General features: G+C 38.4%; 1 protein-coding gene across 2 annotated transcripts in view; it reads right to left on the bottom strand.

Annotated features, from left to right (window-relative positions):
- Positions 1-297: 297 nt before the first annotated feature.
- Positions 298-24,977, bottom strand: part of ncoa3 (nuclear receptor coactivator 3) — a 35,571-nt gene continuing 10,891 nt past the window's right edge. For both annotated transcript variants that reach the window (XM_043252103.1, XM_043252104.1), the window contains 22 exons: positions 13,829-13,933; positions 13,573-13,733; positions 12,821-12,921; positions 12,529-12,703; positions 12,235-12,420; positions 12,005-12,091; positions 11,555-11,698; positions 11,161-11,308; positions 10,542-11,056; positions 8,662-9,668; positions 7,780-7,897; positions 7,441-7,599; positions 7,134-7,352; positions 6,918-7,032; positions 5,988-6,159; positions 5,518-5,871; positions 4,610-4,711; positions 4,455-4,517; positions 4,094-4,268; positions 3,723-3,903; positions 2,958-3,141; positions 298-2,266 (listed from right to left, as the gene is read on the bottom strand). In XM_043252103.1, coding sequence (XP_043108038.1) covers positions 2,255-2,266; positions 2,958-3,141; positions 3,723-3,903; positions 4,094-4,268; positions 4,455-4,517; positions 4,610-4,711; positions 5,518-5,871; positions 5,988-6,159; positions 6,918-7,032; positions 7,134-7,352; positions 7,441-7,599; positions 7,780-7,897; positions 8,662-9,668; positions 10,542-11,056; positions 11,161-11,308; positions 11,555-11,698; positions 12,005-12,091; positions 12,235-12,420; positions 12,529-12,703; positions 12,821-12,921; positions 13,573-13,733; positions 13,829-13,914 — 4,464 coding nt within the window. In that variant the 5' untranslated portion in view covers positions 13,915-13,933 and the 3' untranslated portion in view covers positions 298-2,254. The remainder of the gene's footprint in view (positions 2,267-2,957; positions 3,142-3,722; positions 3,904-4,093; positions 4,269-4,454; positions 4,518-4,609; positions 4,712-5,517; positions 5,872-5,987; positions 6,160-6,917; positions 7,033-7,133; positions 7,353-7,440; positions 7,600-7,779; positions 7,898-8,661; positions 9,669-10,541; positions 11,057-11,160; positions 11,309-11,554; positions 11,699-12,004; positions 12,092-12,234; positions 12,421-12,528; positions 12,704-12,820; positions 12,922-13,572; positions 13,734-13,828; positions 13,934-24,977) is intronic.

The raw sequence follows: 24,977 nt of genomic DNA, 5'->3' as shown, positions 1-24,977 counted from the left end.
TTCTCATTTTTTATTTAGTTTAACTCGATGTACTAAAATAAATAAAACAAATAAAATTAATTTTAAAAAATAAATAATTTATTATATATTAATTGTCGATTTAATTTTTAAAAATTAAATTTATTATATATTGAAAATTGTCTAATAATAAAAATAAAACATTACTTAAAACATGCTAAGATATGTAAAATCTAAATAGACAGTTATTAATATAAAATATATAATTAATAAAACTACTAAAAATTCAAACATTACTTAAAACACACACACACACACACACACTATAGAAACAACATGTCACGTTTAAATAGAACTTTTATTTACAACAATATCAACATCAAGCAAAATAATTAAGTGTATTGTAATTTACATCCTGTAAAATGTGAGCTTATCTTCCGTGTTCACATCCCTCTCAGTCAACCAGTTCTGAAAACACACCACAGTTACCTCAATTTCCCGGGAATTATCATTTCAAAATATACTCTGTCACAATCAACAGTAACCTGCGAAATGAACACAAATGATAGTGTTGCTTTCCTGAAAAGACGTATGTATTATTAATTTGTCCACTGTATTTCATTCCCGCATCTGGGAATCAGCACTATCTGAAGTCACTGATGGTAATAACTGGACTAATGAAGCGACCGAGGATCACTGCACCACAGAGATACATGAATGAGCGCCTTTGTCAGAACGGATTCCTTATTACTTGTGCTTTTAAAAAGCACATCAGAGAGGCTCTTAAAAGTGGTTTAAGAAAAGTTTTAAAACGAGGTGTGTAGTTACAAGTTGTAAGTCTTGGCAGTTCTGTAGATAATTCATAATCATCAAAATCTTACAAAACTGAAGAAGCAAATAATCCGCATGATAGAGAAACCCTCCAAAAGCACAGACAATACTGCTAAAATATTAACTGGCCTCAAAAATAAACAGGTATACTTGGTTTTGTATGTATACAGTATATAGTACAAAATCATAATATGTAGTAATATGTTCATATGATATGTACCTTTTACTCTGCGCGAAAACATATATAAATGGATACATTTCTGTAATCAAACTTGAGGAAACAGGAAAAAAAAAAAAAAAAAAAAAAAAAAAAGACTGAAAAAAATATCTTTGGATTGTGCATGTTTCTTAAAGGTAGATCTCCGAAGAACCAACAGTACGATACAGTGAGAAAGCGAGTTATTTTCCTTATTAAGAGCTAGCTTCAAAAGCAACAACAAACGTAATCTTTGCGTATCATCTGAAAACTTGCACCATTTTTTTTTTTTTTTTTTTTTCGGTCAGGAGAACACATGGAAATGAAAATAAAACGATGAGACCGTCACTTCATAACATTGCCGCGATGTTAGAAAAAGTGCCATCCAAACAATGGCGGTCACTGTTGGGGAAAAAAAAAAAAGAAGAAAACAAAAAAGGAGGCTCTGCTGGAAAAGATAAAAAATAAAATATTTTCTCCCTTTAAAATAGATGTAAAACCCAGAGCAGTATTGACCTAAAATATAGATAAGATGGACCTAACCGGGCCCGGACTCTGTGCAAAAAAAGTATGTAGTAAAAGCATGTATGATACATATGTAGCATACAGTATTTACAATTCCAATCTTATTCACACAAAAAAAAAAAAAAAAAAAAAAAAAAAAAAAAAGTCCTGTCTAATACTGCAGTACCATTTGCTTTTTGTTGACGCACCACTTTGAGCCGGTGGCATTGAGAGGAGGATTATTGCTTTGATATGAGTTAGGTGATGAAGTTCTGGTGTTTACAATTCCCACGGTTTTCATGAAAACAAGGCTCGTCCGAAACGAATTCAAAACAGACAATATGCACATAATCGTTCTATAAGGCTAGAAAAGCAAGAAATATATTGCAACTATCCATTTCCGTACTAGCCTTAGAATAAAGTGCTCCCCCACACTGTCTAGTTGTACCACAACCGCTCCTGCTCTCACCCCCCCTGGTGGTGATGTTGTGTACTGCAGTACAGCCACATGGGACAGGAGAGAGCCTGCTGCACTCGCTACTGGGCGTATTCAGAAAGAAGCCCGCAGAGAAGGCTCGAGTCTCTCTCTCTCTCTCTCTTTCCCTTTCCATGTCTTTTTCTCTCTCTCAGTCAAGTTTTCACTGGAGATTTCCAGTGATTTATCCCCTACGAGGTGGATTTTATAGCTTCGTGTTGACATTTCCTCACCGGACTGATGTGCGAGTCCGATTTCGAACGCAGCTTTGAAAGAGATGGCTTATCGCCTCAGCAGTACTTCTGTAAAACACATTAAACGGGCACGGATAAGTCAAAAGTAACACCTTTTAATGCGGTTTAAAAAAAAAAAAGTTTTCGTTACGCTCAGCCCACGTTTCTTTATTGAAATCAATTACCTACATTTAGCAATACTTGCTCACCACTGGATTATCTGCAGTGAATGGGTGCCGTCATAATGAGTTAAAAATAAAAAGATCTTGTAAAGTGAAAGGCTGTGTGTTTGTAAGAAAAACAAATCCAAATCTGCGTTGGACTTTAAACGGTCACTTCTGGCCTAAATACCAGTCTGTTTATTAACACTTCCTCCAATAAAAAAAGTCTCACCCCTGTTGTGCTCTTATATCAAAATCCACCCACATGTTTGTTTAGAACGGTTTTGAACTGTTTTTGCCTATAACCAGTGATTGATCTATGCACATTTCTCTTGATTTCGATTTTTTTTTTTACTGGAGAGAGCAATTTTATGGCTAAATGATGCTCTTTTTTTGTCAGCGACTGTGAAGTAAAAATGTCTTAGCACACACGTAGCATTTCCCTTCATAAGACGCTAAGTGATGGACTGAAGTCGTGTGGATTAGTTGTTTTTACCAGCTGTTTGGACTCCTATTGTGACGGCACCCATTCTATATCTTTGGATTTCAAAGAACTGAATTGCTATTAACAAATGTAACTAAATCAATGCAGTTGGTACCTGATCAGGTCCCATTGGCATGCGGCCCATACCCATGGCGTTCATGCCCATCTGGCCCTGCATTGGGGGCATCTGTCCTGCACCGTTGCCATTTACACCTCCTTGCATGGAACCGTTCATCATCATTCCCCCATACTGCCCCGGCGCCCCCTGCTGGGGATATTGCTGCTGCTGAGAGTATGAACTAGGAAAAAGGTAAAACAAAAGAACACAAATTTAATTGTATACACCAAATATAAAGACATTATTGTATTATTATTTCTATACTTAATAAATATTGATATTTACTATTGATATTATTATTTTGAATTACCTTGAATTATTATATATCTTTAAATTATATCTTTTATTATTATATATTTAGATGTAGCTGTCATAGATTTTAATTTCAGATATAATTAACAATAAACAGACAGCTTGTGACTGTTTTCTAGCCGGTTAAATTTTATTTTAGAACTGATCATCATTTAAAAAGTATGTACAGTTATAAAACAATAATAAAATCATAAAATAATATGAAATTATAAACATGCTGAATACCACTGAATTTTTCATTACTTTCTTTACTTTTATTTGTGTATTATATGTGCTTTTTTAAATTACAGTAAATACCACATTTTCACGACTAATCGTAATTTCATGATTTTTCACTGTATATCAACGCTGTATATCACACACACACACACACACACACACACACACACACACACACACACACACACACACACACACACACACACAGCTATAGAAGATTTTATGACTTACTTATTCATGGGCATAGGCCCCTGTCCCCAGCCTTTCATCTCTGCAGATTGGTACATGGGATTGCTCTGAGGGTGCTGTTGCATCATGGGATTCTGAGGGCCACCCATACGGCCAGACATCATATTATTAGGGGGGCTGCTGCCAGTTCCCACAAATGAAGGATCCCCCTGCTGGCCCATACCTGGAATCACAACCCAGAGACATTTATAAAAAAAAAAAAAAAAAGAGGCAAGTGCATAGTGTTATAATCAGCAATCAATATACCTGAGCAAACTGATATTCTATTCCAGATATTTTATCCACCATGTCTCACTACTTCTTAATTTATAGCACGTATTTCAAACTACAAGATCCCGATATAACTAGCCTACCGTAGTTGCCTCCGTAGTTAAAGGGTTGCTGGCCGGGCTGGGTCATTGGCGGCCCTCCCATAGGGTTGTCCATTCCTGTAGGAGCTGTGACATTTGGAGGGGGACTGAAGCCTCCGGCTGCAACCTGCTGCTGTTGCTGCAGTTGCATCATCATCATCATCCTCTGCCTTCGCATCTGTAGAAAGCGAGAAAACATTATTCAATATTTTACGTAAGATATCGGTTATTAACATTCTTACATAAAATCATACACTTCGGTTACGCTACACACGTTGTCAGTGGGTGGTAAGTATTATATATTCAATTGCACATCACTGACAGACACACAAATGCATATATTTTGAAAATGATCTATACAGACCTCCGTTTGATTCAGCATTTCTCTGCTGCGCTGGGCCAGCATCTGTGCATTCAGGAAACCAGGCTGAAAGATAAAAGGAAGAAAGATATTAGAGAAAGAAAATAAACACATAAAGCTTCAGATAGCATCAAAAAAAAGAAAAAAAGAAAAGGTACCTGGCCGCCCATGCCCGGCTGCATGCTAGGTCTCATGCCAGGGTTTCCTGCAGGGCTGTTATCTGGCCTCATCCCCATGCCCTGCCTGCTCTGGTTCAAAAACTATAGCAAAGGAATATTCAAATGTTATGAGATATGATAAACGCTAAAGTTTTCATGAATCCAAATAAGTAATTGAATAAATTATTTGTGTTAAATACAGATATTGTTCATTTAGAAGTTTAAATGTATATCCAATAACACACATCACTGAATAATATTTAAAACCAGCAACAGCGATGTTTTATTACAGTTATGATATTCTGTTCTGGAAGTATGTTAAGGTCAAATGCCTTTAAAAAATTAAATAAAAGCAACACTTTTTCTGCAATTCCTAAATGTTTTTGTAATTGCATTTGATTGTATACCACTGAAACTGTGGAGCGAAATTTGTAAATTGAAACATTGCAAGCAGTTTGATATTAAAATTAAAAATAATATTTAGGAACTAAACTAAATTTGGAAGGCAAATATTCATTACAAAATGTCTGAAATATTCAGATGTTTAAAGTACATCTGTTCAAGTGCAGTCCTCAAAAAACTCTTAAAATAATATATATATATATATATATATATATATATATATTTGTCATTAATAATCTTGCATCATATGTTTAAGCTACAAAAGACAGCTTACATTAAAAACATTTAAGTAAACTTTTTTTTTTTAATTTAGCAACAAGACCCGTTTAATACTGCCTCATATTTTTATATTAGAATACTTATGTTCACTATTTTTATAATTTTCACTATTAACTGCTGATCAGCTGCAACACCAGGTTATTTGATTACACTCCTACACTGACCACTCATATTTGTGTCTGTTACAGAAATTATAAGTGGAGTGTTATTGGCGTGCATCTGCTTACCTGCTGTCCCTGCAGTCTCTGCTGCAGCTGGTATCTGGCCGGATTCCCCATCCGAGGTCTTGTCATATTAGCACGAGGATGCATAGCGCCCATAGCGCCCATTCCGGGGAAGCCACCCGGCTGGTTCATCTGACTCATCATGGGGTTAAACCCTGGTCCAGACTGCCCCGGCATGGGACCAGGTCCAGGACCAGGGTTGGGACCACGGCCATATCCACCCTGCATTCCCATGGAAGGGGGGCCTGGGTAACCCTGCCCATACATGCCCTTGGGGTCCATACCCATAGAGGAGTCAGGTCCTGGACAAGGACCAGAGAAGGGGTCTGTCGGAGGGGGCGGGTCTGAACTATGACCCTAAAAAAAAGAGAAAGGCCAAGACGGTGGTTTTCAGTAAATGTGACTGGGCACAGCAGCTCTAACACAACATCGCTGAGGGTAGTGATTTATAAACTGAACACATCTCTGGGTACCTGGTTGATGAGATCTGGTATGCCAAGGGCACGGTCGATCTCCTCCAGAGCGATGACGTCAGTGTTGTTGAGTAAAGAGTCCAGCTGGTCCAGCAGAGCTCGCTCATCACTCTGACCCTCGGTGGTAGACGGAGGGACCAGAAGGTCATCCAGAGAGTTATTAAATGGCAACCTGATATATAAAAAGCAGGCAAAATTAGGATTTTGACTTGTATGCAAAAACCGTGAAAATAATTTAACGATTTATAAATCTTTATTTACAAAAAATGTTAATTTAACCTTAAATTAACACTTGTTTTATTTAAACAAGTTTGTTTAAAAAGGTAAGAAATTTGATTATAATATATAATTTTAATCAAAATATGGTCTTACATCAGTGTGTGTGTAAATGTATAAATATGTATAAAAATTTTTTTAAATATATATATATATATATATATATATATATATATATATATATATATATATATATATATATATATATATATATATATGGGTGTGTATTTATATATACATAAAATGTAGTTGTGTGTGTATATAAATAAAAGTTATATTTTGTTATTACATATTTATGTTTATTATCTACAGTAGTATTGTAATTGTTCTTTTAATCGTCAAATTAGAAAAACAGCATCTTTTCTTGAACGAATCAGTTTTTTAAACAAATGGGTTTAAATAACTGAAAGACTTAAGACAGTGACCTCCCACCAATGATGAGGAGTAACTAGTCATGTAGTCATGTAATGCTGTTAAGTAATTTAATTACAACAAAAATGTAACCGTAGGCTGTTACAGTCACTGAGAGTATAATTAAATTACGGTTACATATGAAAATGTTACCCATTACAAAGGGGATTACATCTAAATATTAATATTTATATGACAGAGAGTGTGAGAGGGAAAGATCTTGTATAGCCTTATTTCTGTTACCTGTTTGCATTCTGTGCTCCCTCTATTCCCATCCCACTGTCAGGCCATGAAGGGGACTGTGGTGGAGGTGCCTGGCCACTGAACGAATTCATATTCATTCCTACATCATAAGGCCCTGCAAAACAACATCGTGCCGTTTGAAAGATTTAATTGGATGTTTTATTTGTCATATTACACTTACACCTACACTTCTGGTATCGAGTTAATGGAACTTACCCATATCCATCAACTGCTGCTGCAACATAGATCTGGTTGCAGGAACGCTGTTTGATCGGTTAACCATGGGTCCTCCCATCATGCTCTTGGGATTGTGGTCGATGCCTGCGCGACCCATGCCAGGGTGTCCGACAGGACTGCCGGAACCGGACATTCCCCAGTCTCCTGCACCTGCCATTGGGGGCCGATTGGGCATTGCCATTGGCCTGCTCGGACCTCCTGGAAAAAGCATGTTGGGAATGTTAAAATTCAGCTAAAGAATGAATTCACGTAAAGCTACATAAAACTGAATATATGAGACACTCACCCATGCCTATCTGGGTGTCAGTATGCTCCTGTTTGACAAGAGAGGAAGGTGCACTCCTCCTACCAGTCATGCCCGGCCCGCTCAGCGGTTTACCATCCACAGACACTGCCCTCTGGAAGGGCACGCGTTGACCAGAGCCCATACCAACACCCTCCCGGTCTGAAACACACAGTAATGCATTTAAATTGTATGAAGAGTAAAAACAAAGGCTTTTCTGGACAACTCTAGTCATCAGCGGTTACTTGAATAATATATGGCCAGTATTTTGGGGCATATCTTTACATTTGATTTTAAACATCCCATTCCTGACTTTGAGGCCCTCAAGGTGTTGTTACTCACCATGCGCAGTGCTGTTAGGTCCATTGCCCTGCTTATTGCCCCCTTCCGCTCCTCCAGTTCCAGAATCAGCAAACATTCCAGAACCAGAATTCCTCAGCCCTCCGAGTATACTCTCCAGCTGGAAAAATAAAACAAAGGATTGATGTTAGAACGATAAATAAGTCATTGCAATAAGTAATTAGCAACTGCCCTTTTTCAAAATGTGCAAAGATAGCTTGAAGTTGATTATAAAACTACAGCTAAGATTTATGCAATGACCCTTTAAAAAATATATAATACATTATAATATATTCAAAAGCATTTTTAATGCCATATGTGTTTATTTGACCAAAAATAGATATGTACAAATATTACAACTTATACAATATTATAACTAATTAAGACCGCTAAATAGATTTTTTCTAATTTGCTTAAATTTCTATCCTTCCTTCTTGACTTCTCTCTTTCTCTTGTTAGTTTTTCTTTTACTAAAAGACAAATGATGTTTGTATTGTTGTTTACACAATATAGGTTTAATTTTACATTATATTTGATGATAAAACTATATATAACAATATTTTCACAATTTACAATTATTGTTTTTTATATTAACATACTTCAAAATGTAATACATTTCTTTAATGGAATTTACTGGATTCTCACTTTTAGATTCTTTCATTATAAGTTTATTTAAAAATATAAATATTTTGTAACAGTACAAAATGTTCAATTTAACACAACCTTGCTGAATGAAAGTGAAAAAAAATAGTAGTATTATATATTACATTTATCTATTTATCTAATATGTTTATTATTAAATGAATCCCAAAAATGAAACTGATGTGATCTTTATTATACATGTACCCAACATGAGAAGTATTTAAGAAGTACGACTGTAAATACCTCATCGGGAGGTTCGATCTTGACTTTGCCCTCCTGGCTGCTAGAATTTGAGGTTGTGACCCCTGACCCCTGCCCTCCAGTGAGCCCTCTCCCTTCCAGCTCCTCCAGCTTTGGCTTGACCTCTGCTGCATTGGGCTCTTTGGAGTCATCATTATTGAGGAGGTAGTGAAGGAGGGCTTGTGGTTTTTTTCCTTCTTTCGGGCTGTGCTGCTCCTGCTTGAGATCTAGATTCCTCCCCTCAGAGCCTGGGAGCTCCGAACCAAGAGAGGCCTTGCCAGTGGCCTCGGCCGTGATGCGAGCCACCTCGTCGGGTGTGTTTCCATTTTGAAGAAGTTTGTGGAGTATCTTGTGCTTCTCCTGTAAGGTGTGAGAGCTGTGGTGGCCGCCGGGACAAGCCGTAGATGAAACTCCTCCTGAGCCTTGCTGATTTATGTTATTCCCCGATGATGAACCCGATGAGGAGGACACTCCCGTCGACGAAGGACTCATCATGCCACTTCCTGCCTCCTTTGAATCAGGACCCATTGGAGTGGAGGCCCGACCCGGGACAGGTCCACCAGAGCCAATCCCAATCTCTTCAGTTGGGGATGTAAGCAACTGAAGTAACTTCTTGTGGCCCTTTCCATCAGGGACTCTCCGATTGGCTTCGGCCACGGTGGAACCTTCTTTGCTGGACTGACTGTCTGGTTTATCCGTGGTCTCCGATGAAGAGGCCTGTTGCTGCTCTAACCCTGTGCTGTGAGCACTTGACGGGCTCTTGGAATCCCCAGCGCTGGGTTTGCTGTTGCCGGTCTGGCCTTGCTGACTCGGCTGGGTCGAGTTGATGCTGGGAGAGCTGTCAGATTTGTGGGCAGGTGAATTGAGAGCTGAAGGTAGAGAAGAGCCAACGCCTTCACTGATGGCCTGGAGGGCATTCAAAGAGCTATTGGAGAAAGTGTTGCCAACTGATGGACCAGAGGATCCACCACTGCCGCCCATTCCCACAGGACCCATGGGAGAGTGCATGCCTGTGAAATCAAGAAAATATAGCTAAATCTCAAGCACTAATAGGGACAGCAGAACTAGTATATTTCATTAGGCCATTAGAATCTTTGCGCAGTTTCTTTGATGGTTGAAAGGAAAGCTCTGCAGATTTGATTTGAATACAGCAACATTTTTTAAAACAGTCAAACCTCATTATTAATGCAAGAGCAAGGCACAATGTAATTTACTACTACACACTGCTTTGTTGCTCAATAGTTTTGCCATTTAGTCCCTTCCTGTCATAGCTTTTACTATTTTGAACTATGACTAAAACCTTGCATAACAGAAACTTCTCATGTTTATTGCATCTTTCCTTGATGTAATCCTCATTGCAAGTCTCTCCGTATAAAAGCATCTGCCAAGTGATTAAATGTAAATGAAAATGTTCTAGGTATGTTGGCTAATAAATCAGAAGTCGCACATTCACAGAAAATGTTGGACAATTGCTTAACTACTATGACAAATTCTTATTTACTATCAGGGAAGAGAATTATATAATTAGCTAAAATAAAAGGGATAGTTCACCCAAAAATTCTGTCATTAATTTCTCATGTCCTTTCTATGTTTTTGGACGTTGATCTAGGATTTTTGCCGTCTATGGGAGGCTTTGAGAACTCTCGGAATACATCATAACATTTTATTTTGTGTTACAAAGATGAATGAAGGTCTTTGGTTTGATCGACATGAGGGTGATTAATTGATGATAAGATTTTTTTTTGGCTGAACTTTAATACACAAATACACAGGGTGCCTGGGAAGTTCATGTTTTAATTCTGTGGAAGTGAATGCAGCCATCTATGAAATTCTGTCAGGATCTGCAGGCCTAATCTTACATCTTGCAAAAACAGGATACTTACCTCCAGGCGAAAAAGGACTCGCACCCATTTTAGGACTCCCTCGTATCCGAGGTGACCCCATGAGATTCTGCTGAGCAGGGTTCATACCAGGGCTTCCTTGGGAGGGACTCGTCATGCCCATTCCATAGTTACCACCGTGAAACTGACCCTGTGGATGCTGATTCATGCCGGGATGGCCCATCTGATTCATGGAGTTCATCTGATTCATGGAGTTCATCTGATTCATTTGATTCATCTGATTCATACTGCTCATCTGATTCATACAATTCATCTGATTCATATTCATTTGATTCATTGAATTCATCTGGTTCATTTGATTCATCTGATGCATCGGGTTCATTTGATTCATCCTGTTGCCTGGGCCGTACATAGCTCCTCCTCTGGGACCCATGTGACCCTGCTCATTCATGCCATAGCCTCTGGTATTGCTCATGCCCATCTGGGCATTCGGATTGGCATTGCCCATCACTGATCGCATTACACCACCCTGATTAGGTCGGTATCCGTTTTGCTCCCTGTGTGAAAGAGATTGAAATGTAAGAGAAGGAGAAGGGAACACAGAGGCATTTTCGCATAAAATCGGAGTAGTGTGTAACTGTTGACTTGCAGAGGAACAAACCTCTGCAGAAGATGAGTAGAGAGGAAGGTGAGCGGGTCATTGGTGACAGGGTTTCGGCAGAGCTCACTGCGTGTTTGTGCTGTTACTGGAGTGCCATCTGACAAAGAGAACCGATAGGGTGGAGTCTCTGCTCTTCCATGAACATATGCTGAAAAGAAGAATACAAACAACATTAATAAAACATGCATTCAATCTGTCAAATCCGTTTCACACCGCATGCAAAAGCAGCCCCGTTTTTTATTTCTGCCATATTAACAAGTCACAGGATTCACACTTCTATTTAGTTCTTCAACATCTTTTCTCAAGTACGTGATGAAAATGTACGCAATTAGCTGAAGTAAAGATTAAAGCTGAGAAATACTGAAAAGATCCATGCAGGTGTATTACCACTCACCTTCATGATAGTGTCTTTTGTAGGACCAGGGCTGACCTTCACTTCGATGCAGGAACATCTGCATGCACCTGCGCACTAAATCCTCCCAGCCAGGACGCATGGTGGTGTGCAACAGGCTCTGCTGCTCGATCTCGATCAGTTTACCTGGGGTCAAACATTTACATTTACGCATAATTCTTCGTTCATAAAAAGTCATTTTTCAACCCATTTTTCTCTTTGAACATTTGCTAATTGTAGCAAATATAGCACCATTCATTTCAAATAATGTGGCAATACATATGTATTGAAGTAATACAAAATGTTGTAGTTAATATTTGGAAATTTAACTAATATTGTTCAATTATTATAATGATGGATTTTCTTGTCTTCAGAAAGAATAAATCAAAGAAAATCAGCAGTTTCACTGATGAGATGAACACGGAGTTAAAATTGCACTGTAATCAATCTTACCCGACAGTTCGTGTCTAGTACTGAATCGTTCCGTCCTTTCCACCGCCGTCACTCTCCGCGCTACGCAAATCATACAAGACTGCAGATCTGAAAGACAGAAAGAAGAAAAACACCCTTAATACTTAAACGACGCTTTAAAATCAATTCACAAGCGGCACTATAAAACAAAGCATATTGGCTTTAATCTGCATGAAAGTACTGAAATGATAAATGATCAGTTTTCTACGGACCTTCCCCTTCCTCCATCATTGCTTTAGGCTGGGTGAGAGCGAAACATTGCATGGTCTCATAGCGAGGCCCACCAGCGCCTTCTTCACCTCCAGGACCACCATGGCCAAACTTCACCAGCATACGACAGTTAAACGTGTGACTCTTCTGACGGGAGGCATCACCGCCCCATGACACACTGTTGGGACCTTTAAATACATACAAATGCACGATACCTAGTCATATCAATATGCTCATGTTTTTGTGAACAGATATAGAGCAACATTTACTTAAAAGATGCACGTCGACATATATACCATTGTTTTTAGGCAGGTTTTTGTGCAGTTCATCTCGGTCTTCCTCATGCAGTATGTTGTAGATGCTAGTGTTGATCAGCTCCTCCTGTTTATACTGCAAGTACTGAGTCACATTATCCGACACGAACACTATGCTGCCTTCGCGACTCACCACAAACAAAAACCCATCCAGAGCCTGACAGAGAGAGATTCAGAATTATTATAAAACACATCATAATTGGTAAGAGTGCTAGTATGAGAAGTGAGCAAATGAGCTTCTGGTGACCATTGACCTTTAGGTCTCTAATCTTACCTGCAGCAACAGAGGGCCCAGATGGTCCTTGTCGATGACCCCTTGACCAGTAGAGGACACATCCGCCTTCTGGACATCATCATCACCACATGAGCTTTTACCTGTGAATATAAACCACATTTTAGTAAAAAAAAAGTTATTTTTGTGCAATACAGTTTTTGTAAGGTAGTGTTAATCTCACTATGTTATAGCAAGGGAACGGAATGTCAAATAAGGAAGAATGAACAACAACGCCTATTCATCACTTTACCATGTGAACTCAGGGTTATAGTCCAAATGAAAAAAGGCATGCATAGGCCTGTCTCGCGCAACAAACTTGTGCAGACTACAGTCCTGAATGCGATATAATTATGTCAAAGATTAACACAGGACTGTAACTGTAGAAAATATACCTTAAATCTTACAAGTTTGATGAAGTTATGTTTTTCTCAATGTAAAATGATTCGATTTTAGTCAAATTTGTTTTATTTAAATGTACTGATTCGCATTCATTTATATGCACAGATGTAGATGTAGTCATATTTTTAGCTACATTTTTTAAATGTCTAAAACTACATTTTCTATTAGCTAAAACTAGCAAAGGTATTACACAAATCCTCTAATGAATATTTGCTTTATCGCAATATTCCACCTGCCACCAGGTGGCAGCATTTTTATAAAACCAAGGAAATTCATCAGTTTCCCCACACTGTGGGGTTAGTAAATATTTTCACAGAGTGATATGTAAAAGAGCGGTTCGAGCAGATGTGTACCTTGCTCTTTGATCTGTCGTATCTGGCGCACTGTCTCTTTAAGGATGGCACATTTGTCTGGTTTGACATTGAAGCTGTCGATGTCACTAAGGTTGGCCGAAATCAGTTCGGCCAGCTCCTCGATATACTTGCTCTCCTGTTCCCTCCTGCGCTTATCACATCTGTAGATGGAAAAACATGCAATTTTATAAAAAAAAAAAAAAAAAAAAAAACCCTGTAAAAACGCTGCTTGTTATCGCACCCTAAAATGTCTCACCCTTGTCCTGGCGTGTCACATGTGGAGAGTTTGCGCTTTCGATCCGAGCACAACGGCTCAAGTGAGTTCTCACCCACTCCGCTCATGTTTAAAACATATCAGCACCTAAGATACATGCAAAGTTTAGATTAGGGGCGGAAAACACACAAGCAAAAGACATATTATGATCTCTAAAAAGAGAGGAAAACTAAACAAGCACTTCTGTTCCACCGCAAGTGCGCTACAAACAAATAATGAGCTGACTTTGGCACTTCTATACAATGCACTTGAAGGCTTCGTCTCTTTTCAAATGGTTTTAGTAAAAAACTGCAAGTGTGTGTACGTGTCTATGGCTTATTTTTAAGTGTTCCCACATACAGCTGAATGCGCGGAATGTTCCAGGCCTCAGCAGCAGTGCTGCGTTTGTGTGCGTGCGTGTGTGTGTGTGCGTGTGTGTGTTTGTGTGACAGTGTGTCTGAGAAGAGACACTGATTATGATGGAGTGAAACGGGGCCCCAGGGGAAATGGATCAACCCTCAGTGTGTTTGTGTGTGTGTTTCTGTAGCAGGGACTGGGTCAATTATCTCAATCCATGAAGCCGTACGCTGCACGACATATAAATGAAATGTATAAATGATCTAATTAAAAAGCAGACTAATGAATCTGAATTACACTAATACAGAATTAAAGACAATCTGGTCACAAAACATTCCCTTCAAAATGTCTGTCCCAAATATAGTGCTATAATGTCGTGCGTCCGCACGTCTCATTATGACACACAATCACACCATTTCTTCCTACTTTTACCGTCACTGCTCCACCCACTTCACTAACGACAACACTTCCTCCTTTTTGGTGATACTTCTCACTTCTCTGTCTCTCTATGATCATGTTCTTCTTTGTTATTAGAACTAGCCTTTTTGCCACGTCTGTCTACCTTACAAGTTATGTATAGCGTGGTCCAAAATATTAAAAATCGCACTTAAGCCACACTTAAAATGTATGAATGTCATTTCATTAGATACAAAAAAATATAAATCAAACCATTTGGGATTTATTTGAAAGGGTGAAGTATGATTTCTGTGCCACTGGTAGGGCTGGAGAAAAATATCGATTTTAAAATTGCTTTGACTTCAATATCACACAGCCGGCTCTTATTAGTGAATCAAAATACAAATTGATTGACCACCGTAGTCCAATTCTTAAACTGAACAACTCCCATAAGCCAGTTCTTGTTAGTGAGTAAATAATAATAATAAGCAGATCAGAATAGTTTTATTCTTGAAAGGAATAACTTGTAGAAGCCGCCTCTTTTTAACAAATGAAAACAGACAAGCAGTCCGATCAGTGTAGTTCAATTCCTGTAAGACATGACTCTTACGAACTGGTTCTTGGAGCAAATGTTTTAAAATGAGGACAAATAAATGAACCGGAAATTAAATTTTGATTTAAAATCGCAATCATACGCGAATAAGATTTTAAAAGCAATTAAGAGTGCAAGGACAATGACCGTTTACCTAAACCCTTTGCATGTCAACCCAAACCCACAGAACTGGTTGAACGAAACAGTTTAAATGCAGTTTTATCTGCGATGCATTTATTAAACACAGGAGCCTTTGGCATCTGAAAAATTTTGCATACTCATAGCCTACGGTTAACGTGTTAACCTACACCTGTGGTTACTACGCTAGGGCATCGGTGTGAACTCGACAGGAAATTACTTCATGCACAAGCTAGCAATCACCTGAAATCATAAATTTTTTTTTTAGAAAATGTTGTTACTTCTGTTCGCATTTGGTTTAATATTTTGAGCTGCATTTCTTTTTTTAACCGTTGCATTCAGATACTTTTAGAGAGTCGCTGTATGTATGTAACACACATGGCTGTCTTTCGGTCTCCGTTCTCTTCATTCTCTCTCACTTCTGCTGCTGTTATCAGTCTCTGTCACTCTGGTCATAGACCCTCTGCTGTATGCGTGCATGTGTGCAAGTGTGTTTGTTTAGAGCCCTGACCTTGCCCCGTGCCTGACCCCTCCCAGAGTTCAGCGGAAATCTCAGAGCATAGACCATCGGCTTGCAGTCTTTTCCCCTTCCCTCGCTGAACGCACACAAGCAAACAGCCTTTTCCTCTCGCTTAAAGGTACAGTTCACCCAAACATGAAAATTCTGTCATTAACTCACCCTAGACTATTGTTTTTAAAAAACATTTGGTACCACTATCTGCGTTTAACATTCATTTATCACGTGTCCAACCATTTAAAGCATGTGTAAGGTACAGTCTCACATTTCAAAGCTCGTGAAGACGCTGTAAAAGCAGTCCATATTAATTGAGCCATTTGATCCAAGTCTTCAAAACCGATACAATTTCTTTGTTTCATTTAGGATGTAATAAGCATAAACACTGATCAATGCGCAGAGTATCAAATATGGTAAAGAGAAGCACAAACAATTTTGCATGAGCCAGTAAAGTGTGTCCTCACGTGTCAGGCAAGCACGGTTGAGCAACCATATCAGAGTCTTAAGTCTTTATGTACTTTAAGCATGAAAATGCTAGTTTCAAAATCCTTAAATGTATAGACAAATATTTGAGAGAGAATGTTAAAAGAACACACTAATTAAAAAAACAAAACAAAAAACACTTCTACCATTTTCATTCGTCCAATCTCCTGGCCTTGCAATAGCACATTAAGTGCAGCTTAGCATTGCTCAAAAATCGCCTAAGAGTTGAAATATTTTTGCTATTTAAAACTTGACTCTTCTGCAGTTACATTGTGAACTAAGACAGAGTGCTAAGTTGTGTTTTTAGCAACTAGCAACTGCACTCTCGTTCCGGCATAATAAGCAAGAAACTTCTAAAAAACTCTAAAACCGAACTGCTTAACTCTAGGGCAATTGGCAAACTAGCTCATTCTCAAAAAAAGTGGTGCGTTCCTTTAAGAATACATTAATTTTTCATACTCAGGGTGAACTATCCCTTTAAGTAAAAACACACACACACACACAGTTTTCTCTCGGTCACCTAAAAACTTTAAGTATGAGCTCATCATTCCTGAGTCCGACTGAGAGACATTACACAACTGTGCCCATACTGCACTGCCTGTGCTGACACGTACAGCTGTCTGTCACAATCCTATAACACACCAGAAAAATGCTGCAGAACTGACTGCATCTTCTCTACTTTACATCTCTTTCACCCTTCCTATCTCCTTGAACTCCGCAGTGGAGTTAAATAAATGATAGACATATAGCCGTTCATGACTGTTAAGGTCAAGGCAACATTCAGATGTAAAGTCACATCTTTAAAGAGACAGTTCACCCGAAATTAAACAATTCTGTCTTCACATTAAGCCTTTTGTCTTTACAAAATGTATTTCATTCATGGAAAATAAAAATATTTAAGAGCTGTCATACTCTGGGTGCTTTTTACGAAACCCATCTCAAAATTAGCTAGTTTTCTGGTGTTTTTGTTGGTTTAAGACTGTTCTTTGGTTAAATATCTACAGTCAAACGCCCGTTAGGACCAGTAAACCAGCTTGGGCTAGTTTAACAGGGTCTGTTTGCCAGGAATGAGAATATAAATGAGAGAAATTCTCACTTCGACTGTTCCTTTAATACTCCATTGAAAGCGTACAGTTCCACGCTCATCAATACTCTGAGTGCACCTGCAACAAAACCAGACGGCACATCAACATTCTGCTCAAGAGAGCATAAAAGAGCAAGGGTGAGCGTGAATGCGAATGTGAGGAGATGAACGCGACGAGTGAAAGCAAAATACTGAGAGAGGAAAAAGAGCAAGAGCTAGAAAACTTCAGTCCAAGGATGAGCACTTCACATACGCCTTTAATTAAGCAGGAGATGAGGAGCCCACGGCAGAATCAAGGATACAAGCTAGAGTGAAACTTCAGTCTGTGTGTTACTCTAACGTTTCCGATCTAACATTCAAGATAGCAGGTGGGTTTTAAGGTCATCGCGACTCCATTCTACAGTGATGCAATTCCACGTCTTTCACAAGTTCAAAAGGTTAACACTGAAAATCTGATAAAAACACACAGAAGTACCGCTCATTATCGCCGAGCTCTCGCTAAGACTTATACAGAGCGCGCCAGATGAGCATCTCGACGCGAAGATCCACTTCCAGTCTTTCTGAGAATAATGGCTATTTTAATGGGAAAGTTATCGAGAATATCCGAATCAGGAAGCAGCAAAAGCAGGCATCCTGTTTGCGCCTTCCCACACACACAAAGTTCTGCGTCATCACTTCCTCTTCCTGGAAAAAGCCTGCTGGCTCTTCGCAATCATATTTACATATTCAACCTCATGGGTTGAACCGGTTCTTCTGTTCTCTCTTCGAAGCTAATCTGCCTTTTTCTGTGGAGACTTTCTCTCTCTCTCTCTCTCTCTCTCTCTCACTCTCTCACTCTCTCTCTCTCTTAATACAAAACTTATTTTCCCTAACTTTATTTCCTAGAATTATGTTAAAGAAGCCATATTCTACACCTCTGTAGAATGTTTTATACTTAACTCTATATAAATGATGGTGATTTAGCAAATTGCACTGCGGCTAACTAGGATTACTTGCATAATGAATATGCTATATGGTGAATGCTACAGGATTTCATTCACATATAAATATGCATTTTGTAGAGCGGTATCTTCTTGTTCCAAAGGCTGGATAAATGCATTAACAAAATAAATAAATAAAACACGCGTCAAGAAATAATAAAATAAAATAAATTGGACAATAGATAAAATAGAATTAACATTCAAAAGGTTACTGTCTAAACAAGAAGTGTTATATAATGTTATATATAATAATATAATATACGTCATAAAATATGTGAAACATTTTCATGTAAGTTAGTATTAAAACCTGTTTTCCTAATACGATTGAAACACAAATAAATAAATAGTAGCCTATAATAATAATTAGATTATTAAAAAATAATTCAAACCAATTCTTCACAAAAAACATTTTAATACACACAAAAAAAATGTCACTGGGACAAACAGTTCAGACATTTGAAGTGATTCACTGAGACACTTTGAACTGAACTTCCCAATTCTACAACCATTTTCGCATCTTAGTTTCAAATCAGTCGTGATATTAAACGGATTTCAACTTTCAGTGCATCGCCCAGCGGTAAGTGGATTACTGTAAACACAATCTTTGTTTGCCATCCACTTGTAAAATTCCTGCTATAAAATGCAGCATCGGTGAATTCAATGGATTTTTGTAAACACAAACATATCTGTTTTATGGATACTAATACACTGGCTGGAGGGGAAAGAATGATTTATTAATGAAAATTAAATAGATGAAAAAAAACATTAAATACAAAACATTCTACAGATATAGGCTACAAAACTACAACCACCCTCCCCGTTTGCTGAAGCCTCCTCTGCCTGTTTCCCTGACGACCAGTAGGGTAACGTCTTAATATCCCATCATGCCTTGACCCCATACAGAGAGAACCTGCATTATTGATGGGGCTGCCTCCTGTCGCCACATACACACAACACAAAGTCCACCTCGACACCTTCTTCGTACATATCAGCAGTCAAATCCAATGGGCCGTTCAAAACCAAGTCAAAGGGAGAAATACATTATTGAAAAGAAACGGACTTATAATTATGTCAGCTGCACCCGCGAATACCAGTCCTCCAAGCGCAATAAAAGGGCTATCAAGCCATTTAGCAAATCACGATTCAATCATGCATTAAGATTAAAGATGTTGCTCAATACCTCATAAAAACGCCATTTGGTATTTTATATAAAAACTGGAGGTGTTTTAAAACAAACTCCCACTTACAGTGAAAAAAAAACGCAAGACACAAGCCGTGCACCTACTGACTGTCAATGACACCAGACATTACACATTACACACTTTCTTTCACTGAATACTCCATTATATAGGGAAATATGTCACAATAAAGAAGCAGAATAGGTTTGTCAGTGCTTTTTCATGTGCAATAATTTGAAATATGTTCACGCACTTTAAAAAGGTAAAAAAAAATAATTCATAAAAAAAAATCATGTTGTATGATAATTATTGATAAATTAATAGGCTAAGTAAACATTCAACATGTTATATTTCTACTGTGTAGATAAAACACAGATTATTAATTATCATCATCAATCATCCTCATCCATTATATTTATATAACATAGCCACATTTTAGCCAATTACACATTTACAGAACCAATTGATTCATATTGTATCTGGAGTCAGAGTGGACTTTTTTGTCCAACTGAAGTTTCCCATGTCATATTTCATAACAGGTTATTTAGTTACTACTACTACTACTACTTACTACTGTTATTTTTGTTACTATTACTACCATTATTATTATTATTATTATTATTCAGAACTTTTGACCTACTTCAGTTTCACTTGCATCTGATAAAACATCTGACATTATTAAAAATAATATTTTACTAACCCTAGCTCTATTGTTGTTCTTGTTTGCATGAATGCTGTTAACTGCGGCATTTTCTCGAGGGTCAGGCGAGTACGACACACACGACCGCATCTGCCCAGTCACTCTTTTATTAAGAATAGGAAGCATATAGTCACAACGGCAACGCATATCAGACAGCGACCGCATGTAAACCGTGCGTATGAACGCAACAAATCTTTAAAATAAACAGATGAATGAAGGGTAAAGGAAGAGAATAGATAGAGAATAGAGTGAAGAGAGACATGAAGAATGACTCTAAAGCAGGAGCCATTCAGAACCAAAATAGCCACCCCATTCTGGCAGAGCCTGAAATAAAGCATGAAATCTGAGCTCAGTGCAACACTCACTAAATAAACACATACACAACAAAACCTCCGCAGACAATACGGCACGCACACACGCTCAGCCTTTTCAAAACGAGGATGAAAACACTGTGGAATTGAACTGTGGCGATATCTATTCGGACACGCTGCAAGAGGAGGACGAGGCGGCACAAGTTACCGGCCGCCGCTCGCTTTCTCTGCGATAGACGCCGCATGACCACTCCGGACGGCTCCATTCTGCAGCAGAGACGAGCGAGACGGCAAGTGCAAGAGATGAGCCGAGGTAGAACAAAAAGAGAAGGAGGGAGGGAGCGAGAAAGAAAAAGAAAACGGCACAAGAACAAGGGACAGAGAGTGGTTATGATTGGAGGAGGAGGGCAAGAAAAACCAAGAGAGAGAACAATAGCGAACAGCCCAGACACGCAGACATGTGCCAAGCATGTGTGTACATGTGCAGACATCCAAAAGCTTTTCGCAGAAACGCTCGATGCATTATCTGAGCTTGAGAGCACCGACGCGCGATTTGCTTCACCAAACCTGGACGCACTCACTGTCCTGTGCTGAAAAAAAAAAAAAAAAAGCGCCAAAGATATCCGAGGTCTGGCGAAGCAGGCGATGAAATCGTCAAGTAAAGAAGACCAAAATCAAAGCATGCTGCGTGAGCTGAAACTGAAGTTTCTTTCCATTGAACTATTTTAATTTGTTTAGCAATATAGGTCGAGGTGCACAATTTCATTCCATACTGTGATTAAACATTGTTAAACGCTGCGCTTTTAACTGTTCTATGATAGTATTAGTGATAAAAGTAATTGATCAAGTAAACATGTCATTTTTCTGCATTGTAGATAAAACGGGAAAATAAATAAATAAATTTAACCCTAAATGCTGGGTTCAGTTCTTTGGGTCATTTATTGGGTTGTTTTTAATACTTTTACCCGGGTGCTGGGTAGTTTTTCTGTAACTAAGTTGCTAGGTCATTTTTAAAGCTGGGTTTTTTTTTTCTCCCTAACCGTGTTAAACTGCTGAGTTACTGTCAGGCTGTGGGTTTGTTTAGTGCACAGGAAAGAGCGGTTCACAACACCGCCAATTTAGTTTGTACACATTTTGTTTCATTTATAATGTCTTTGCTGTGTTGTAAATTGTATTATTTTATGCAACGCAACATACAAGGATGAGATGCCAGTCAGATTCATCAGCGTGTCCGTTATTTAGCCAGAGCTGGGTTGCCAAATAACCCCTCTAAAAATGCAAATGTAAAAATGTACAGAATGTAATAAAACATCAGTTTCCATGATCATAATTTATAAAAGATTTTACTAGTAAAATACTACTGCTACATTATTGTTGATATTATTATTATTATTGTTTTTAAATTTACATTATATTCAGCAATTTGGAGAATGTTTTAATAAACTATAAATGAAAGGATGCTTTAAATGAATCAATTTCATCGATTTTTTTTTAAATAAATCTCTATTCAATAACTGAACTGCAGATGTTCACAGACTGCATCGAGACAGCATATATATATATATATATATATATATATATATATATATATATATATATATATATATATATTAATACATCATATTACAAGCCACATGTGTTCAGACAATAAGCAGTAGAGCTCAAAGTGCATGTCTTTAACTGTGAAGCACACTAGACAGTTATATTTATTGAATTAAATCGCAGCCTTTTGAGGTTTAATACCACCATATCACACCAGGCCATATCGCAATTTCGATTTTAATCCGATTAATTGTGCAGTCCTAGTGTGTATGCGATGTTGCTTATGGGTCCGCCACAGGCCCACTTTGTGATTCATAACAATAAATCTGTTAATCCAACTGTGTTACTGTAACAGACCACCAGATAATAAGTCATTCCTGCTGTGCAAAAGCAACACATACACACGTTACACGTCTTTAAGTACTAGATTAGGGAGGGGATGTAGCGCCGCCTTCCCTCTCGTTCAAGAAACTGGCACATACAACCCCTTACCAACAAAAACTGCCGAGTTCAGGAAAAATGCAACCAACGCTGGCAGAATCACCTCCGCAGGAAAGAGAGAGAGGGAAAACAAGTACGCATGGGGGTAAAAAAAAAAAATGTATTTGAACACAAAAGTCCATACTATGCAAATTCATTCATTAATCTATGACAGAGAGGCTTTCAGCAGCCTGACGGGGGGAAAAAAGCATGGAAAGAAAGAAAAAGACTGCGAAAGTGAGGAAGAAAAGGGGAATGGGGGTGGAAGAGTAACATTTGCCTGGTCATCCAGCCTCGGTTTTACCCAGTGAGCTAATGTAGCATCGACTCTTTCAAACACATAAAAACACAGCACTCTGAGGGCAAATGGAAAAAGCAGAGGGTGGGCCTCATTTTCCTCATAAAAAAGCCCATTTAAAGAGCACAGCTCCACTTTGGAAAACAACCACAGATTTGAACTCAAAAGGAAGGGGGAAAGAAACTTGCAAAGCCTAAAACTCCACTGCATTTCTCTCTTTTTTTTCCATAAGTGTGTGTGTGTGTTTTTTTTTTTTATTATCTTGAACTCGTGTTGACTGCTCTGTGCCGTTGAACAACTTATTCATTCCAGACTGTGACTGTGTCGATTCCTTTTTCCAGCCTCCGCTCTTTCTCTTTCCCTCCCTCCCTCTCCCTCTCTCTCTCTCTCTCCGAGTAAACAGAGGAAGAGCGTAGGCTCCATTCCAAACTGGTTCTGGGCGTTCCTGCGCAGCTCCGGCAGGGTCAAAAGTTTACAGTGGTTTTAATTTCACCTTTCCTCAGCCAATAGCAGCACAGCAGCTGAACTCTGACCTCTACGAAAGGATTCTACTGGCAGGAGGATCGCTGCTCTCTTTCGCTCTCCCGTCTCCCCCTGCACACTTTCTTTTACTACTCCGTTTCTTTCTCACCGCTTGGATTTGTTTTGAAACTGGTAGAACGTGGGGTTTCGAACAATGTTAAAAGCAGGACGATTCAGCAGAAGCTAAATCAAAAGGTTTTAGCGTTCAAGAGAAAGTAATGTTATAAACTTGAAATTGAACATTTCTTTACAGGTATTTTCTTTGTGGCGTTCACACAGAACTCAATACAAACGTGTCTAGTAAATGAAGCGAGATCTATCCAGATATTAAAAGAAGAATAAATGTTTTTTTTCCAAGCCTTATTCTCAAATAAACAGCTTGCTAAAAGTAAAACGCTAATTACAATTAATCATAAAACCTAATTATGTATATATAAAAATAACCTTTAAAAGGGATAAAAAAAAATGCTTATTATATTTTTGGTTGAACCTCAAATGCCAAACCAAACTAAAATGGTAACTTATTTCTCTACAATTTATGGTTTTTTGTCCATATTTGATCAGCAATTTGCACATGTCTTTGTAATAGTTTCAAAATTAAATTACTAAATAATTTCATTGAAATATAAATAAATGAATTACATTAAATAAATAAATGCCCCCATATCAGATTATTAAACAATTGCAAATTTTTTGCATCCAATTTTTGACCATAACAACTTTCGAACAATTTTGGTTATGCAAAATGAAGACCCTGAAGTAAATCAGGACTAGACTGAAACAACTTGTCTGTGTCTTTCTCTCTTATAAACAGCTGGTGCTCTCGGACGACAAACCCAACGCTTTTCTTCTCTTCCATCTTACGCGTTCACAAATCAAATTATGCAGTTTTCATAGTAAAGGGAGCTAAGTGCCCCATGCTGACCTCAGCCTGTGACCCCTTCTGTTCTCCAGGTTCTCTTTCCTCTCCCTCACCACATGCTGCCCCAACACGGGCTAAACGCCAGCTCGACGTAGGCTAACACTATTAAAAGCGTGTTTAAATGACTTATGAGCGCTGAGACAACAGAGAGGTCGAACAGGCCGATCACCCAGGGAGCACGAGAGAAAGGCCGAGGGCTGGGGAACGCTCCAAAGTGCATCCAATATTGCAGATAAAAATCAACTAATCGGGTTTGAACTGCCGATACGTTCGATGAAGCCCGGTCCGGTTCAAAAGGCTTCTCTGAATATTTCAAGGTTACACTCTTAGTCACCTTTGCAGATAACCGTTGGCTGACTGGCAAGTCAGAGTTATTTCATGAAAACGAATTGAGCGTCAAACAATGGAAGGTCTGGAGCCAGTCAAATAGTAAAAGCTACACGAAACGTCTGATCGGGACGTCACCTTTTTTTCATTTACAATGTCAAAAGAGAAGGAAAACGGTAATTAAATGCGCCGCTCTCAAAAAGAGAGGCGTGTGATGGAAAACTTACTGCAAAATGGTGCGAGCAAGTCTTTTACGCAGCCATCAAATGTCAACCAAGTCAAACTCTCCAACATATTAGTGCAAAAACCACAGTTATGCTGTGACCTT

The sequence above is a fragment of the Puntigrus tetrazona genome, chromosome 11 (assembly GCF_018831695.1).
Source record: "Puntigrus tetrazona isolate hp1 chromosome 11, ASM1883169v1, whole genome shotgun sequence".
In the NCBI taxonomy this organism is placed as follows: Eukaryota; Metazoa; Chordata; class Actinopteri; order Cypriniformes; family Cyprinidae; genus Puntigrus; species Puntigrus tetrazona.
Note: the sequence above shows the minus strand (reverse complement) of the source record. Positions and strands in the feature narration are given on the sequence as shown.